This window comes from Takifugu flavidus, chromosome 8 (assembly GCF_003711565.1).
Source record: "Takifugu flavidus isolate HTHZ2018 chromosome 8, ASM371156v2, whole genome shotgun sequence".
NCBI lineage: Eukaryota > Metazoa > Chordata > Actinopteri > Tetraodontiformes > Tetraodontidae > Takifugu > Takifugu flavidus.
Genome location: NC_079527.1, coordinates 7,718,729 through 7,735,642, shown reverse-complemented (window position 1 = coordinate 7,735,642; position 16,914 = coordinate 7,718,729). Strand labels below are relative to the sequence as shown.

Sequence of the window (16,914 nt, the reverse complement as noted above, 5' to 3'; positions counted from 1 at the left end):
AGATGGATGGAAGGAGAAAGATTTAGCAGGCTAATTGCTCTGAGCCACCAGTCTGATCGTGCAAAGCAGCAGAAAATGGCTAATCAATGTCTGACAATTATTATTGACCCTGCGACCACATTACAGAGGAAATCTTTTTGAGATCAATTTTAGAAGTCTCCTCCAAACTGCTCCCTCTGCTGTTGTTGCACACAAAAGCTTTTCTTCAGATCGATCTCAGCTTTTACGCGTTTTAAATTCAAAGGCTATGACACATACCGCCGGTAGAGGGCGCAATACGGCTACTGTGGGTAAACTGTAATCCCACCATAGCATTTTCAGCTGAACTGATCTGCATGAGAGATGACTCTGCAGACTCTGCCCAATTACCAGCAAAACATAGCAGTTCTAGAAGGAAAACATTTAAAAATCATGGTAGTAACATATTCTTTAAAACGATGTAGGACAGTGAGGCTGAACAACAAATTCCCTTTAACAGATTGCAAAAAATTAATATAAATATTTTTCATTTTAAAATTGAAAAGAAATCATTTGCTGCTTAGTGTGACAGGGGCAGGAGGACATGAACCACGCTGTGGTGTGACCTTAAACCTAGAAAGGTCCACTGCTCACCACACTGCTCATCCATGTGTAAATAAGCCTTACTTCTCATGGATAGAGCTTGTTTTAATGTCAGCATAAACCTCCAGCACTGTCACCTCGATTCTGAATATATTAACATTATCTGACAAATTTGTAGAGGCAAAGGTAATAAAAAGTGCATCCTCAGTGGTGAACATATTCTGATCATCGCCAAGGGAGGCAGATGTATGAGGAGAACGCAGCTGACAGCAGCGCCGCAGCCAGGGTGCAAACTCCTTGTCCTCAGTGGTTTACATTAAAGACGGTACATGCCCTGTGTCTTTACCCCCCCTCCCCCAGCTCCAGTCACTGTGTGTTAATAACTGTAAGGCAGCAGTGATGTGTCTACAGAAGCTCCTCGTGGGTCGGGGGCGCTTTAGCTGTGCATATTAAGTAAAAACAACTGATCAGCCTGTGAGCTTCAAAAATACCCAGAGTTTCATGGCAGCTTTAAAATAAAGTGAGCCTCTGCTGCGTTTGGGTTTCATACGCATCAGGGTTCCTAACAGCCATCTGTTTATGCTGGGGGGGCTGGACAGGAAGGACCAGTGAAATTCTAAATGTCTCAGTTTATGAAGCGGCCTTTACAAACTGCCTGACCAAACAATCCACCACATCATCTTGATTGTGAGTTAAAACCAAAAAATGTCACATTTCAAGCATGAAACATCCAGTCGTTCCCTCTTCAGTCAGAGCTTTTGTGTGTACCTGCGCAACATCACCAGATCTTCATATGGATGATAACTTAACAGTTTTAGCATTGAGAGTGCGTATTAGATTTTTTTGGAGTTAAAATTTGTTCGCCAAAGCTGCATCATTGTCTAATCTTATTGTGTAATAATGTTGTTTTGCATTATACTCTAACAGCACCTAAACATACTTAATCACAGCTTAAATGCCGTCTGTTGTCTGATCATAATGTTAAAAGAAAACAAATCACTGTCGGTATGTGTCAAGAGCTTAAACTGGTCCAGGGGCCTTCGAATTTACTGCCGCACATTCATCACAGGCATTGATACTCCTCTGTTTATCTTTTCTCAGTTATGAGAGATGTTCCTTTATCAAAAGTCATGTTGTCACATTAGCAGCAAAGATGAGCAACAGCTGAGGAATCCCTAATAAGATATCACCGTGGGGCCTTGTTGTATCAGCAACATTCCTTTAAGATGGTTGGCTCATTCATCCCTCCTTTATTTGAAACGATGCAGCCGGGAACCACACGTGTCTGTGTCAACAGAGCCGGGATGGCACCATTAATATTAAAGCGATGGGGAGAGCGGAGGGAGAGAGTCGTCCCACAAGATGCGTCTCAGTTGCTCAGAAACAGTTGTTCATTGGAGCGTTAAATTTGTGACCTGGCAACCTGACTCTGAGGTGTGCTGATCTGGGCTGGTGCTGCAGTCAATGTTCAGGGGAATTCACGACATTATTCACATAGAATTCAGTCTATTCCTCTTACTGATCATTGAGTACCATCAGCAGAGGTAATGTACATGAGGATTACCTTCAGGATTGACTGGTAACTTATTTCTCAAACAATTTTAGAAATAGAATTATGAAAAGTGTCTCCGTTCATCTGTGCAGACAAACCCGTAAGAGCATAATTCAAATCACTGAGCAGCGCTGGTGTGAGGAGAATAAAAATAAAGTCAGCTCAAGGTCAAAATTCTTCAGGTTGGAGCTGTAAAGATGCTGCTTCACCTTTGCTCTTGTTTAAGTGAAAAATGAGATATTTTGCCCTCCATCCACTGAGTCCGCTGCATCAATGAGAGAAACCGGGCTCGTGTTTATTCATGAAAGATTAAGGTGAGTGACGCTGCAACGGGGTTTCACCGGGAGGCAGAGTGCATCATGTCCTCCGCTGCATGATTTAAAGGTGTGATAAACTACCAGCCGGGGGCTCAAACGCTTCAGATAGGACGTATTTGTGGGAGGTTCACTGGCTCACTCACAGCAACACAGGGAGCCTGGAAGAAGAAAGGAAGGAGTAAAAAAATGGAGAAAAGAAAGCAAAATGAGGGCGAATAACCGTCATATGATCGGAGGTTGCCATGGAAACTGATCCCAGTAGTCAGCCCTTGGAAAGTGAGTCACATGAGTGAATTGAAGGAGACAGGGAGCATACCATGCATACATGTTGCCAGTGCATGCAGTGAATGTGTGTGCGTGTGTGTGTGTGTGTGTGTGTGTGTGTGTGTGTGTGTGTGTGTGTGTGTGTGTGTTCTTGTACAGGCACATTGAGGACTAGAATACACATTTCATGAGCAAACTTGGAACACTGGTTGGTCCAAACTGATTGAGGATTAAAATGCATATATAACTGCTATCTATCTATCTATCTATCTATCTATCTATCTATCTATCTATCTATCTATCTATCCATCCATCCATCATCCATCCATCCATCCATCCATCCATCCATCCATCCATCCATCCATCCATCCATCCATCAGCTGTCATTTAGGCAGACAGCTATGAAGCAGATATAATTTCCCACAAGTGAGAAGAATCCATGTTGCTGATGCATCAGGCTGATAAGTGTCCCAGAGCTAATCCCAACTGTCTGGATTGGTTCCACCATATTTGTGGTGTCATCCTTCTAGGACTCCTGGGAACTGCAGGAACAGGAGAGAACTTCTTAGAAATGCTGCTTGTATGGCTCAAAACCGCGTTGTTGTTGCTATGGTTAGCATAGTAATATCAGCAATACTAGAATTAGGAAAGTATTTTAGATATAGAGAAAATTGCAAACAAAATCTTTGAACATTGCGGGCTACCTGTGACGTCCCATGGACACTGCGGTCTCCTTTCTTTCTTCGTTTAAAAAATATAGTGACGTGCGCACGAACGGTGAGTCAAACCTGCGTCAGACGTGGTCGTGACTTACCATAGTAATTCCCGAATCCCTGGATCAGATGTCTCCCCCCGCCAACATCATCACCGTCACCACGTGGAGGGAGGTGTGCCAGGCAGCGCTGCAGTGAAGGGAAGTGAAAGAAGGGAAAATAATAATAAAAGAGTTTTCTGCAGCTGTAGTCGGAAAGATTTTGGAGGTTGAGCTTCCTGCGTCAGACTTTACGCACCGCGCGCCCCTTTACGCGCAGAGATGCTGCACACGGAGACGGTCCCTGAATGAAGATCGCTTTAGATCCGCGACGTCGCCTCGATCCGGCCCCCTCTGCGCGTTACACAAGGTAAGACCGACGCCCCGGAGCAGCTTTAAGCTCCTTCTAGCGTTTGCTTTTAATTCGATACTTTTTTCTGTGACGGATTTGATCGCTTTTGCTCTCGAGCGGAATCAGGCGAACGTCAGTTTTACACCTGACCACCTGACTGCCTGGTATCGCCGCAGTGCTGACGGTGAGCGTCGCCAAGGGCAGCCTGAAGGCTCGATTCTGTTTTTTTAGAGTAGCCTATTCCGAGTTAAAAAGGATAATTTAAATCAGGACTGTTTGTATTTCTGCGAAGGTGTTTCATTTGACCTTCACAAGGCATCAAAGGTTAGTCCTCATCCTGTGGGCTGTTAGGAAGATACCCGGACACGGTCGTACAGGTGCTGCTCTGTACCTCTGACAGCTGCTGTTGCCAGGCTCAAATCCCTGAAGGGGGGAGCGATCGGCACCAACTGTCCAAACCTTCCAACTCACACTGACACCATTTTCTTCTCTATCTGTGATGGCTGCCTGATCGACACTCTGCAGGATATCGTATCTGCATCGCCACCCTCTGGGATCTGGTGTGGCGTACTGTCTGGGACTGTAATGTCTGGTCGCTTGATGAGAGGATACGACCACTTAACGGGCAGCAACGGCACTTCAGTTTTTACAGGAAGAGCCATTGCTTAGCAACCAGACCAAGTGAGGGTGATGCTGATCAGAGAAGCAGAGGAGAGGGGGATTTGAATTCTAATCTCTAACCGAGCGCGATGTCCTGCCATCTGTGACAGAACGCACTGTAAACGCCAGAAAAATACTGCAACAAAACCCAAAACTTTTCACCGGGTGTCAATGAAACAGACCAGAAGGTCGTGGGAGGCAGCTTCGTCCGGACCGTCAGCAGCGTACGGACTAGTTGGTTGCTAATTATAGACCAACGCAGAATGCTGATCTTTGCATGTATGTTTGCAAACATGGGCATCGTTGTCTCACGTCTCATTAGAGTCTGCAGATTCATGATTCGGGACGCTGTGGGAAAGGTCAGAGCAGCTCTGGGATTCGTTGAGAGCCCTCGGAGCTGCTGTGTGTCGTGACTGCAGGGGCTTACAGCCACTGTTCAGGAATGTGATGTGCGTGCTGCTGCTGCGGCTTCTGAGTGGGCTTAAAGTCCGCGTGAATAAAGGTTCTGACTTCAGTCAGATACGTCTGTTGTCAGACTGGAACCATTGTTGTATTTCGGGTCACACACGCCTCCGAATGGTCTGCAATTTAGCAAGAGCATTTTTAAAAATGTGGATTGCCTTTTATTCTGACTGCTAAATACTTTTGAGCCCTGCTGGACCTTCTAGACTAAATCTGTGTGAGCTAAAACAAATAATAGCTCGTCAAAGCGGAGCTTAGATGCTTCCTCCTATTCAAGCACAAATATTTGCAACATGCTGCTCACATGACTCGGAATAATGGGCCCTGCTGTGTGATGACTTGTAACTGAATCTTTTTTTTTTAACAAAGTGAATTACCAAAATACCTCACTCGTGGCTCTGAGCTGCTTTGGTTTAGCTGCAGTTTCACTAGTTTTACTTCTGAGCACAAATATGAAGAATGAAAAACAGATTTTGAACTGAATTAGCAGAAGAAACCCGTCATAGGACAAAGATCTGGAGAGAACGGCAACGACTTGTTAAATAAAATAATAAATTGCCCCGCTGACTAGATGTTTAATCACCAATTATGAACATTTTCAGGGTACATTTTTTAATACAAATATGAATAATCCTGACCCATTCTCAACCGATGTTATAATTGTTTTGGAAAATTGTCGGACTTAACGTGAGCTGGCCTGAACATTCTTCCTCTTCTCCTCACAGACAACAGAAGCAGCCCCAGGCTTCTTCCCCTGCTTCCTCCTGATCTCCTTCTCTTCGCCGGACCCAGACTCTCCTCCTGACCTCCGCCTCTGTCAGCACGAAGGCAGTTCCATAAACTGCAGCCATGCCAAAGAACACCAAGGTGACCCAGCATGAACACAGCAACGAAGCGGTCACGGAGTCTGTGGCCGACCTGCTGTCTCTGGAGCATCCCATGGACTATAAGAGCAGCCAGATGAGTATGGGTCTGAGCCCTGGTTCCACCGCTCCCGTAAAGGCTCTACTACCCTCTCCTGACCCTGATGCTGAGGATGGCCGGCCCGCTTGGAACAACAAGATGGAGTACATCCTGGCCCAGGTGGGCTTCTCGGTGGGCCTGGGTAACGTCTGGAGGTTCCCTTACCTGTGCCAGAAGAACGGTGGTGGTAGGTGTGCCTCAGTTCTGTTTAGTTTAGTTCCGGTAGCATCTGTGTCGGGTAGTGTCTCTCAGACCCAGAGACCCAGAACCTGACCCCCGAGCAAGCACACGTAACAGGAAGTAATTACTTGCTAACTCAGAAGACTTTTCCAACATTTCTCTGCATCATCACTTTGACTTCATTGACTGGTTATTAATTATTGAATCAGCTGTCTGAGCAGGTAGTGATGCGACAGTTGATGCATAAGAAATGACGGCTGGACTTTGAACATTTTTTGAACATTTTTATGCTAGTTTGTCTAGTTTGGCAGCCATTTACCTTATGATGAGTTCCGTGCGTTTGAATTACTTTTGGTTGGCCATAAGACCTCAGGTCTCTTCATCTACCCCTGAATCCGATTAGCACAGTGAATTATTACCTTTTAACCACCATTTGTGGTCCCTGCACTGTTTCACTTGTCCACATCATTGAATTTTTCACAAACTCATTCTCATTTTATGAGCCGAGGTGGGATGAGAGTTAATTATCTGTGGACACTCCCATCAGATATTGAAGAGGAGACAGTATTTACCTGCTGAAAGGCCACTGCCTGACAACACTGCCCTCCACACAACCAGAGATAAACCAGAAGAGAAGTTGAAGAATCAAAGAAGCACATTCTCAAAAATGTGCTATTCCCGCAATTTGATGTTAAGATGAAATGGCACCAAAGGGAAGAGTGACAATAGAGAACTCAGTGTAACAGGCCTCTTGAAATACTCTTTATATGACCAAAAAAATCACAAAAACAAACAAGAGGCCAATGAGCTCTCCAATAGGTTTATGGAGGTCAAGGAGAGCCAGTAAGTAAAGCTGTGTGAGGGTTGTAGAGTTAAAAGGTAAAGAGACAGTATTTTTAGCTGACCCGCTGGCAGAAATACTTGATGAATTTACTCAGAAACAGTCACATGATTTATAGTCAGAACTGACCAACAGTCAGACCGACCCATGTTGTGGGCACTCTGCTTTTATTTTGTCATGACTCAAACCTCGGCCTCACTGATGCGGGCCAGAATACGAAAGCTTTGGGGCTGAAAGCAAGAAAAAGTCTATCTGTTAAAAGCTTTCTTTGTTTGATCTCTCCTGTGAGCTCAGAATAGAAGGATCACTCATCAGAGTCTAATGTGACTGTCTGTGAGCTCTAATAAGCACTCGCCGACAGTGATCTGTGTTTTTGATCCAGTCGGACGTCACGGCAACTTGTTCTGTGCCTGGAAAATGACCAATGCCTCCGATTGATCACTGCTATCAGCCCAGCCCCTCTGGCTATGATGGCGCTGTCGCCATGGCGCCCCATCGTGTCTTGACGTAAGCAGGGCTGGAAGAGACTTGTTGACACCCTAATGGTTGCTGCTCTCTTTTTGTTGTCCCGTTGTTTATAAAAAGGATGATAAGTGCGAAAAGCGAAGGCAGATGACCAATGGGTTGCTATGGAGACACGCGTCAATTGTCTTGTCTGTTGTTTTGCACTGATCCGATCGCTCTTCCTCTGCTCCTGCTCCCTTTCAGGCGCGTACCTGGTGCCCTACTTCATCCTCCTCATCCTCATCGGCATCCCCCTGTTCTTCCTGGAGCTGGCAGTGGGTCAGAGGATCCGACGTGGCAGCATCGGGGTGTGGAACTACGTGTACCCGCAGCTCGGCGGCATCGGGGTCTCCAGCCTGATGGTGAGACGCCAGCTAGGCCGGTTGCAAAATATCCTTCATGTCGGATGTGCTGATCCCTCTGTCCAGTAAAGGCAAAGAGGCATAACCAAAGTTGTGTGAATCACATTTAGTGGTCCCCAGGTGTTGACAGAAGCATCACAAACGCCGCTGTAATCGGTTCCGATAAGATGAGCCGTGACCGGTGCCGCCCTCACCCCATCAGTGTCATCAGCCGAATCCAGGCAGCCACTCATTCAGTCATCCATCGACTGCGCTGGCCTTTCTGTTTGTCTGCCCTTCGCTTCGTCTCATTAATCTGCCACCAAGAGAGGCGAGGGAGAGGCCGGACCGCTCCGGTGAAGCGTGTGGCTGCCCAAATGTGGCGACAGGAGATTTAGCAGCTATAAATACCTTCTTATAGAAGGGCCCCAGCCTGCTGAGAGCAAACATCTCAATAATTCATAGACAGCTCGGCCGTAGACGCGGCTGCGCAGCGACTCCACCTGCTCTCTGTGCTGTTCCTACATGTGAGTAATCAATTTTCTCTGACTTTCTCCCAGGTTTGCGGATTTGTCGGCCTCTACTATAATGTCATCATCGGCTGGAGCATCTTCTATTTCTTCCAGTCCTTCCAGTATCCACTGCCTTGGGCGGAGTGCCCCCTTCAGAGAAATGGAAGTCAAGCCAGTGAGTGCAGAGATGAAAAGCGCAGACAGTTCGACATTCAGCAGAGGCAGACATACACAGGCTGTGCAGGGATCAGCCGGGCGGTGCTTAAAGCTACAGAACGTGGCTGCGCATCAATTAAGCTGGTCCTGCTGTGGCTCTGCAGCAGGCCGTGTCTGTAGACGAGATCCATTTAGCCTTAAATAAACCCTTTTGAGATCCCTGTTTGATGCAGGATCTAGTCCCGTTATTGGGTATTTTTTTTATATTTCATTTAGCTGGCTTTAAAGTGGCAGCAGTGACTGACCATATTTGCTTTCTGTTTTCTTTTACACCATCTCCGTCACAGTCGTGGTGCCGGAATGTGAGAAGAGCTCAGCCACCACCTACTTCTGGTACCGGCAGACTCTCAACATCACCAGCTCCATCGATGACACCGGCGGGCTGAACTGGAAGATGACCCTGTCCCTGCTGGTAGCCTGGATCTTGGTCTGCATGGCTGTCATCAAGGGCATCCAGTCCTCTGGGAAGGTACGGGGTCTCCCCGGCTCCACTGCAGGGGCAGCTGGCAAACATAGAGGACACACAATAAATCATGATAAACAAAGCTTTTTGAGCTTCAAATTTTAATTCCTATTTTTTTAATCTTTACATTGGTTAAGCGCTTAACACTCTGAAGCCTTTTATTATGAGGATCACTAAACATTATTGGCGGTAGATAATCCTGCACATAATGTAAGAAAGAACCAGTAAGGTAGGCGGGAAAATATATATATATAGGGGTAAACAGAGATTGGTTTAATGCAGGACATGTTCTGTTGGCACCAACCGGAGCAACATCCTGTAATCTTCATCCAGAGAGTGAGCACAGCGCAGCATCCAGCCCACACTTTCCAACGGAGAATGCCAGGATTCTTTTTTTCCACTCTAATTTTAGTAATCCAGTTATCAAAGACGCTGAAATGGTGCCCGTGAAAAATTGTAAGGATGATTTTTGACTCATCTCTCTAAACCTCGACAAGTTCTCCTCACATTTGGTGAGATTTCACAGATTTGCACATTCGGTGCCAATTAAACACAAAGCAGTTCGGGGGATTCATTCATGGAGCACACGTGTTTGTGAGAGAGGCGAGTGTGTGAATGAGAAGCCTCCATAGACCGTGTCCATAGCAACACTGTGTCAGGTAATGGGTTCTCTTCTCACTCAGGTGATGTACTTCAGCTCCCTTTTCCCCTATGTGGTGCTCTTCTGCTTCCTGGTGCGGGGCTTAATGCTGAGGGGAGCGGTCGATGGCATTGCTCACATGTTCACCCCAAAGGTGAGAGAGAAAAAAACACAATAAAAATAATAATAATAAGGCGAAGTTGTTAGTTAAAATTGTATGCTGTTTCCACGCACCCAACAACGTTTTTTAGTTAACGTTTCCCTCCAGTGGCCAAATGCTGTCATTACAGACTGCAGCACACGGTCGAGCCAGGCTTTTCACCAACAGTCAGGGCTGATTTGAGCAAAACAGTAGAGCATAAAGCAACAGCAATGTGTAAATTGTTACAACTTTTGCTAACTTATGCTAGTTATTAACCGAAGAGCAGAAATCTGTATTTAGTAAATGCTTTTGCCTCTTATAGGACAACCAGGGTAAATTTTCTTATACAGCATTTTATATAAATAAAATGATCCATAAAGCAGTCTTATTAGAAGGACATTTCTTCTGTCCAGCTCGAAAAGATGTTGGAGCCGCAGGTGTGGCGGGAGGCAGCCACGCAGGTTTTCTTCGCTCTGGGATTGGGCTTTGGTGGCGTCATTGCTTTCTCCAGCTACAACAAGCGTGACAACAACTGCCATTTCGACGCTGCGCTGGTGTCTGTCATCAACTTTGTCACCTCCATACTGGCCACGTTGGTTGTGTTTGCCGTCCTGGGGTTCAAGGCGAACATCATGAATGAAAAATGCGTCGTCGAGTGAGTGTTTCCGCCCGTGCGGCTCCATTCCCCTTGGCATCGCCACCACATTCTGATTCTTTGATTATTTTTTGTTCTTTTTTTCCCTTCACAGGAATGCAGAGAAGATCCTGGGCTTCCTGAAATCAGACGTGCTGAGCAAAGAACTCATCCCCTCTCACATCAACTTCTCCCACCTCTCGTCCCAGGACTACGCAGAGATGTACGGCGTCATCAAGACAGTGAAGGAGGACAGCTTCGCTCAGCTGGGCCTGGACGCATGTCTGCTGGAGGATGAGCTCAACAAGGTCTGAGGACTCAGACACCATTGAGAATGTCTTAATCATCAGCTTGCCTGTAAGCGGGTAATGGGAGTGTCTCTTGCCTCTGCTTTGCCTCCCCCCTCAGGCCGTTCAGGGCACTGGTCTGGCATTCATCGCCTTCACCGAGGCCATGACTCATTTTCCCGCCAGTCCTTTCTGGTCTGTCATGTTCTTCTTCATGCTGATCAACTTGGGTCTGGGGAGCATGATCGGCACCATGACAGGCATCACCACGCCCATCCTGGACGCTTTCAAGATTCGGAAAGAGCTCCTGTGCGGTGAGCTGTAATTTTTTTTAGATTTAATATGTCTCTTAAAAATCAGGGAGAGTGTTTTTGCTGGAAATGTTCCATTTGTTTCTCAGTGGTTTGCTGCGTCATCGCCTTTTTTCTGGGGCTGCTGTTCGTGCAACGTTCAGGAAACTACTTTGTTGCCATGTTTGACGACTACTCGGCTGGTTTGCCTCTCATTGTGGTCGTGATCCTGGAGAACATCTCTGTAGCCTGGATCTATGGCACAAAGAGGTAACCTTGTTCCAAGACATCCTGTGACATCAAACCTAAAATGGAAAAAAATAAACTCCCGAGGACTAACCATGAAATCTGCTGCAGACGCATGTTGCTCTTGAAGATAATGACCACATTTACCGGCATAGAATTTCAAATGTTCGAGTAGAGAGCCGCAGGCCTGATAATGCTGCCGTCAGCCTCGGCTCTGCTTGATGTTTATTGGTCATTTGCTCAAGTTAGCATTGTTCCTGGATGCAAAACAGCTGATTAGCCACCCTGAGAGGGTAAACAGCATGCGTTTGCGTCTCATTGTCGTTATTTAAGTGTTGCTTCTGCGTGCTTGTGAGGTTATGCACTGTAGTTGTACAGCAGCCTCACTCAGCCTGTGGCTAAAACAAATACAGTCACAAATCTGAAGCATGCCTGTACAGTCTGAGCCTTCTGGGAGTGCAGCAGTGCAACGATTCACTGTGTCGGAGAGAGACGGATATTAAGTTTTGAATTTAGACTTTTCATCCCTTCTTTGTAGGAGTGAGAGGTACTGTTGTGATAATCGTTTTTGGAGCTTCGTGCTCTATTCCTTCTTTCTCTTCCTCCCAGGTTCATGCAGGACCTGGAAGACATGCTTGGTTTCAGGCCGTACGCCTTCTATTACTACATGTGGAGGTACGTGTCGCCCACTATCCTGGTAGCGCTCATCGCCGCGACCATTATCGAGATGGCCATCAGCCCTGCGGGGTACAACGCCTGGGTGGAGTCAGAGGTCAGCCCATTTTTCCACACTTGTGCATGTTTAAGGGAGGAATAGAACTTCTGGTTATTCACCTGTTCCCTCTGAACTCTTCCAGGGGGCAGAGCGTTTTCAGAGCTACTCTCCCTGGGCTTTGGCCATGGCCTACAGCCTCATCGTGGTGGCCATGCTGCCGTTACCCCTCGTCTACATCGCCCGCCACTTTAACCTCATCTCGGACGGCTCCAACAAGTTGTCCGTTTCCTACCGCAAAGGCATGATGAAGGACATCTCCAACCTGGAAGAGCAGGATGAGCAGCGCTTCATCCTGGGCAAGAACCCCAGTGAGACCCCGTCCCCGATGCCTGCCCACCGGGCCTATTTGGGCCCCGGTGGCACCCAGGAAATGACCAACACCAATTACGGCACCAGCACCAAGACGGGCTACCAGAATATTGGCTCACCCGAGTCTGAGCTATGATAAACTCACACATAAACCACAGGGCTGATGGAGAGAGGGAGAAACTGCGAATGTCAAGAGGGAGAAAATCCACCCGTGGCCGACTATCAAATTCATTCCCCGGAGCTGAGTCCCTCTTTCCCTACCTTTCTGCTCTCTCTGCAGAGATTCTTCCTGGTTTCCCCCCTTGGACCCATGCTGCTAACTCCCTGTCAATCCCAGCTGTAATAATGGGATTACAGGAGCGAGAGTCCCATCTTCAAAGATTTGTAGGGCAGAACTAGACAGATAGAAAAGGCAGGAATGCAGTTTGGACTCAGATTTGTGACAAGTTCTGGTCAAGGCCAAGAAAATCCGTTGTAGTTCCTGTAATCTAGTCTGAAAATAGTTATTATTGAGATAGCTGGATGTTCCCAGACCAAGCAGATGATCCGATTCTGGTTCATTTTCAGAGGACGTGGCTGCAGGATGGAGAGAGACACCGAACCCCCTGAGTCGTGTCCGCTCTGCAACAAACATGACAGCAAACATCGTCCAGAAAACAGCAGATACGTCCACATGATTCTGCTGTTGAAAGCACATCTGCAACTTTAGGTTAAATACACTTGTCATTCATCAGCAATAATCCATCCTGCTCCTCATGAAAGTGGATCCCCTCTATCCACCTCCCCCACCGATGTAGAATACTGTACAGATGTGTTGTCCAACAGTTGTAGATGTCCAGAGACCATGTCGAAACACCAGAATAGTGCATAGAAAGGGAAAACCTTTCACCTTTATCTCCCCAACACATGGAAGCACAGATCAATAGAGCATAATTAGAGCATCTCTGAGCCTTAACACGGAGCAGCACTTTTCTTTTGAACGGCCTTTGTCCAAACAAGGGTTGTGGCTAACAGCACGACACACGTCATCTCTGTATTGTTCCAGTCGCAGCTGGTCTTGACAAAGCTTTTCCACTTTAATCAATCATTCCAATCAATGCCTTTGGGGCCGTGGTGGCAGAGATAAGCAGAGCCACTCGTCTGTTGCGAGCTTCCAGCTCGTTCTGGAAATGTGGACGTTGGAAATGTGTCTGCGCACGCACAGGTGCGACAGCGCGCTCGTCCCCGTCGGTCGTCTGCAGCCGAACTCCAGCTCCCGGTGACCCTGCCGCTTTAAAAATAGCCTCGTTACCCGAGGGAAGCCGTGGCAACGTGCCATAGATACGGCTCCTCCCGTGATGCGGAGGAGCACAGCGAACACCTCGCTTTGTCTGCTCCACCTGCCTGACTGTTTGTTCAGCAATACAGAGATGAGACATTCTTTTGACATAGATGAATATATTTCTATTGTTGTTGTCATGCACAGGAGGTTCACTGCCATGAGCAATGATCATAGAAAACCCCCGTGAGGGGCGTGTTCGGAGACAATTGTTTGTCATCTGTGGCCATCATGAACACCTTTTCATAAGCACTACAATCTCTTTTGGTGTCCTTTTGTGCAGTGTGAACACTAATGCCTTTATATTCGTGTTTCACACGCTAACTTGTTAGACAATTATATATATATAAGAGTACAACGTGGAAACTGTACTGTGATCTAAATGTCTGGAATGAGTGGTAATACGCCAGTTCGGCCACTAGGTGTCTCTGCTGCCGGTGAAGTGTCCCTCTCCCTGTGGCCCCTCCTTGACACAACACCAATACTTGAGACTGAACAGATGCAGTGTGAAGAACAGTCAGTCACATTGTTTGGTGCCTGAACGGTGTGTCTGTTGCCTGCCTTATGCTTTGCCACTAGGTTTTCTGGATATGTAGTGCAGTCGTGTAGATTTTGGACCGGCGTCTTGTCTCGTTTACTTCAGCACTTTAATTAGATAGAGACCCTGGAGTTGTCTGTTGCAGTAACAGTTCACTGACTAATCCGGTGTCATCCTCTCCGAAGTCACCTCAAGTCATCTGTTGAAGACGTTTATGCTTTTAAAAATGAAAGAATTACAAATCAGTGGCTGCATATTAACTCACCAAATTGCTTTTAAAACACATCTATGTTAATACTTTGAGTTTTAGAACGGTGTATGAAACATCTGAAGGTGTGGTCATGTGACCTCTTTCAAAGTCTGAACCAAATTGTGACTTCTTGACGCCAGATTTGAAGCAGGTTCCAGGGAAGCACACGTACGGAAGCACAAGGAAATGAGCACAAAATTAGATTCCAGATTCAAAAAGCACTGCCGTTTAACCGGGGACATAAATTCTAGAATCCGCTTGTTTCTGGCCCCGTGTTGAAGCCTCACAATGAGGAAGTCATGTCAGGCGAGCTGGACATAGAGCACAATCAGGAGATTAGCTGATCTTGCCTTTAAAAAAAAAGCAACAACAAAAAAATGCACAGATCACCAAGGAGTTGGTACATCCGCCCTGCAGGCACAGGCACAATAACAAGATTTGAGTTTGGCTTTATCAAAACCACAGACTCCGGGGTCTCTTTGTCTCGTCCGTGTGTGCGCTGTGTTGTATTGTGTACTGCAAGAAACTATGTTGGACTCACTTAAAACGCTGAGGTCAAATTAACTAAACTGAGTAACCGTGAATTAATTTAACTGTGCAAATAGTATTTATGTGACCAAAACTATTTATTATATTTATAGTGTTCAAGACTAATGAAGTTGATATGTACATATTGTTGTATATTCTGATCAAATCACACTGAGTATCTATAGTAAGAGAATACAGTATATTTGACCTGTAAATAATAATTGTATATTTTGAGATATTTTTTTGATCTTTGTACCGTTGCGTTGCTTTGTTGTCTTGTTGGTGTTACTGTGAGGTTGTTGATTAAAGAGTGGCTGTGTGTGAGCGTGTGTGTAAACTTAAAGTATACCCCTGTAGGTTTTTCGGTGTTTAAATGTGTGTGTTTGTTGATCTCTTCTCTCAGTGTTGTGCGCTACTGAGCTAATCCAGTAGGTTCTAATCATCCCTGGGAAGCGTCTGTGTCGGCAGTTCTCGTTCTGACTGGAATAACGAGCAGAATCTTTGCTTCATTTGGCGGAATGGTGGCGTGTACACATCACTGCTGGGGCGACACTGACGATTAAAAAGATCACTTTTATTCAAAGGGAACAAGCTCTGTGTGTCGTTTATCACAGCAACTATTGTGTGACACATAATGTGCATGATCAGGGTGGGACTGCCTCGCATCTATAATGGTTTAACGGCCTTTTCAGCCACCCTGACATAATAAGACTCATTTGAGTCTCACCAGCTGGCGAAACACGCGACCGCTGAGGCGCACGGACAGGAAGTGTGTTTGGTCATAGTGGTGCTTCACAGTTCAGTGTTGCGCTGGGATGATGCTAATCCCGGCGTCCACGCCGTTCACCTGTTCCAGGGGGCGTGCACTCAAACACACGGCCGAGAATACCAGTAGTCCTGTAGTGGCGGTGAGACGTTATCGCCATCTAGTGGGAGGCTGCAGCCGTGCGTGTCCTGAGTCAGTGCCACAAAGTCTCGATTTCATCCAAACGAACAAGCAAAGCCAACATTAATACTCCACCAATAACAATGTCATAAGCGAGTTAGTCGAAGGTCATTTTTCTTCTGTAATGTAAATATCAAGCATGATTTTTTGATTAAAGCTCATTAAAAAGTTAAATATCAGTGCGCCTCCCAGCTGACTTTCTATTGACTGAAGTCCATTAGTGTTGTGAACAAGGTTCTTGAAGTGCTCCTGCGTGTGACAGCGTGCAGCTGACGATGTGTTTCCTCATCGTTGACCATCAGGGCCTCTGTGCAGGAACCTGAAAATGTTCCTCTTTCCAGCAAATGTTCCCCACCTTTGTTTTTCCCAGAATTGCAAACCCGGAACCCAACAAACATGGAGGAAATGAACTATTTCCAATTATAGAGACTCAAAGGAATTAGCTAAATTTAGCATCTAGCGAGTTGTTTCACACAGGTTCAGCAGGTAATCATGAGGTATGGGTCTCCCAGCATGCAACACTTCCTGTCAGCCGTCCTGTACGCTCGCTCCTCTGCATCCTGTAAACAAATCACTTCCCACCACAGCGTAACACATGAGATATACAAATGGGCTGAGGCCACCTGATAATATGCAGACATATTAATGGGAACCACCTGCAGATCCTCTTAGAGATGTTTATCTCAAAAAAACACGCTGCCAAACAGGCACGCTTCCCATTTTCCCACCAGCTCCAGGAAAAGCCTCTTCCGGAGGACATTTTTCACACTCCTCGCGTCGTTCTCCCGGCAGATCGGGACTGCGTAGGAGCAGAACCGTCAGTCATTTTCTCAGACGGCTCTTTCACCTGTGTTCAGCCTCCCCAGCAGAGGCCAGATGGTCCTCCTTGAGTCCACTCAGGCGACTAACCCGACAGCCAAGACAGCTCTTTCTGTTTGACCAGCTTTTCTCACCTTCAGGCTTTCCTCAACGAAAGAGCTGCAAGGCTCAGAGAAAACAAAGATGGAGGTCCTTCCTCTAAATTTAACATCCAAATCCTTGATTATGACCTCTGATCGTGTCTTTGCTACAT

The 16,914-nt window shown here is 46.4% G+C and overlaps 1 protein-coding gene and 1 long non-coding RNA gene across 4 annotated transcripts; one reads left to right on the top strand and one right to left on the bottom strand.

Moving 5' to 3' along the window:
• Positions 1-2,387: 2,387 nt before the first annotated feature.
• On the bottom strand, positions 2,388-3,646 carry LOC130530133 (uncharacterized). The gene is made up of 2 exons (XR_008951748.1): positions 3,509-3,646; positions 2,388-3,236 (listed from the first exon to the last, which is right to left on the bottom strand). It is a non-coding gene; the product is annotated as an uncharacterized LOC130530133 (long non-coding RNA).
• slc6a17 (solute carrier family 6 member 17) lies at positions 3,530-15,487 on the top strand. 3 transcript variants are annotated; one of them, XM_057041039.1, is made up of 12 exons: positions 3,530-3,815; positions 5,645-6,069; positions 7,612-7,769; positions 8,309-8,435; positions 8,764-8,945; positions 9,623-9,733; positions 10,135-10,376; positions 10,471-10,663; positions 10,764-10,956; positions 11,043-11,202; positions 11,788-11,950; positions 12,036-15,487. In XM_057041039.1, exons 2-12 carry the CDS (start codon positions 5,769-5,771, stop codon positions 12,396-12,398), a joined length of 2,193 nt encoding a protein of 730 aa, XP_056897019.1. In that variant the 5' UTR covers positions 3,530-3,815; positions 5,645-5,768; the 3' UTR covers positions 12,399-15,487. The 3 variants fall into 3 exon arrangements, with proteins under 3 accessions (XP_056897019.1, XP_056897020.1, XP_056897021.1); XM_057041040.1 differs by lacking the exon at positions 3,530-3,815 and adding an exon at positions 3,826-3,981; XM_057041041.1 differs by lacking the exon at positions 3,530-3,815 and adding an exon at positions 4,097-4,121.
• The last annotated feature ends 1,427 nt before the right edge of the window (positions 15,488-16,914 follow it).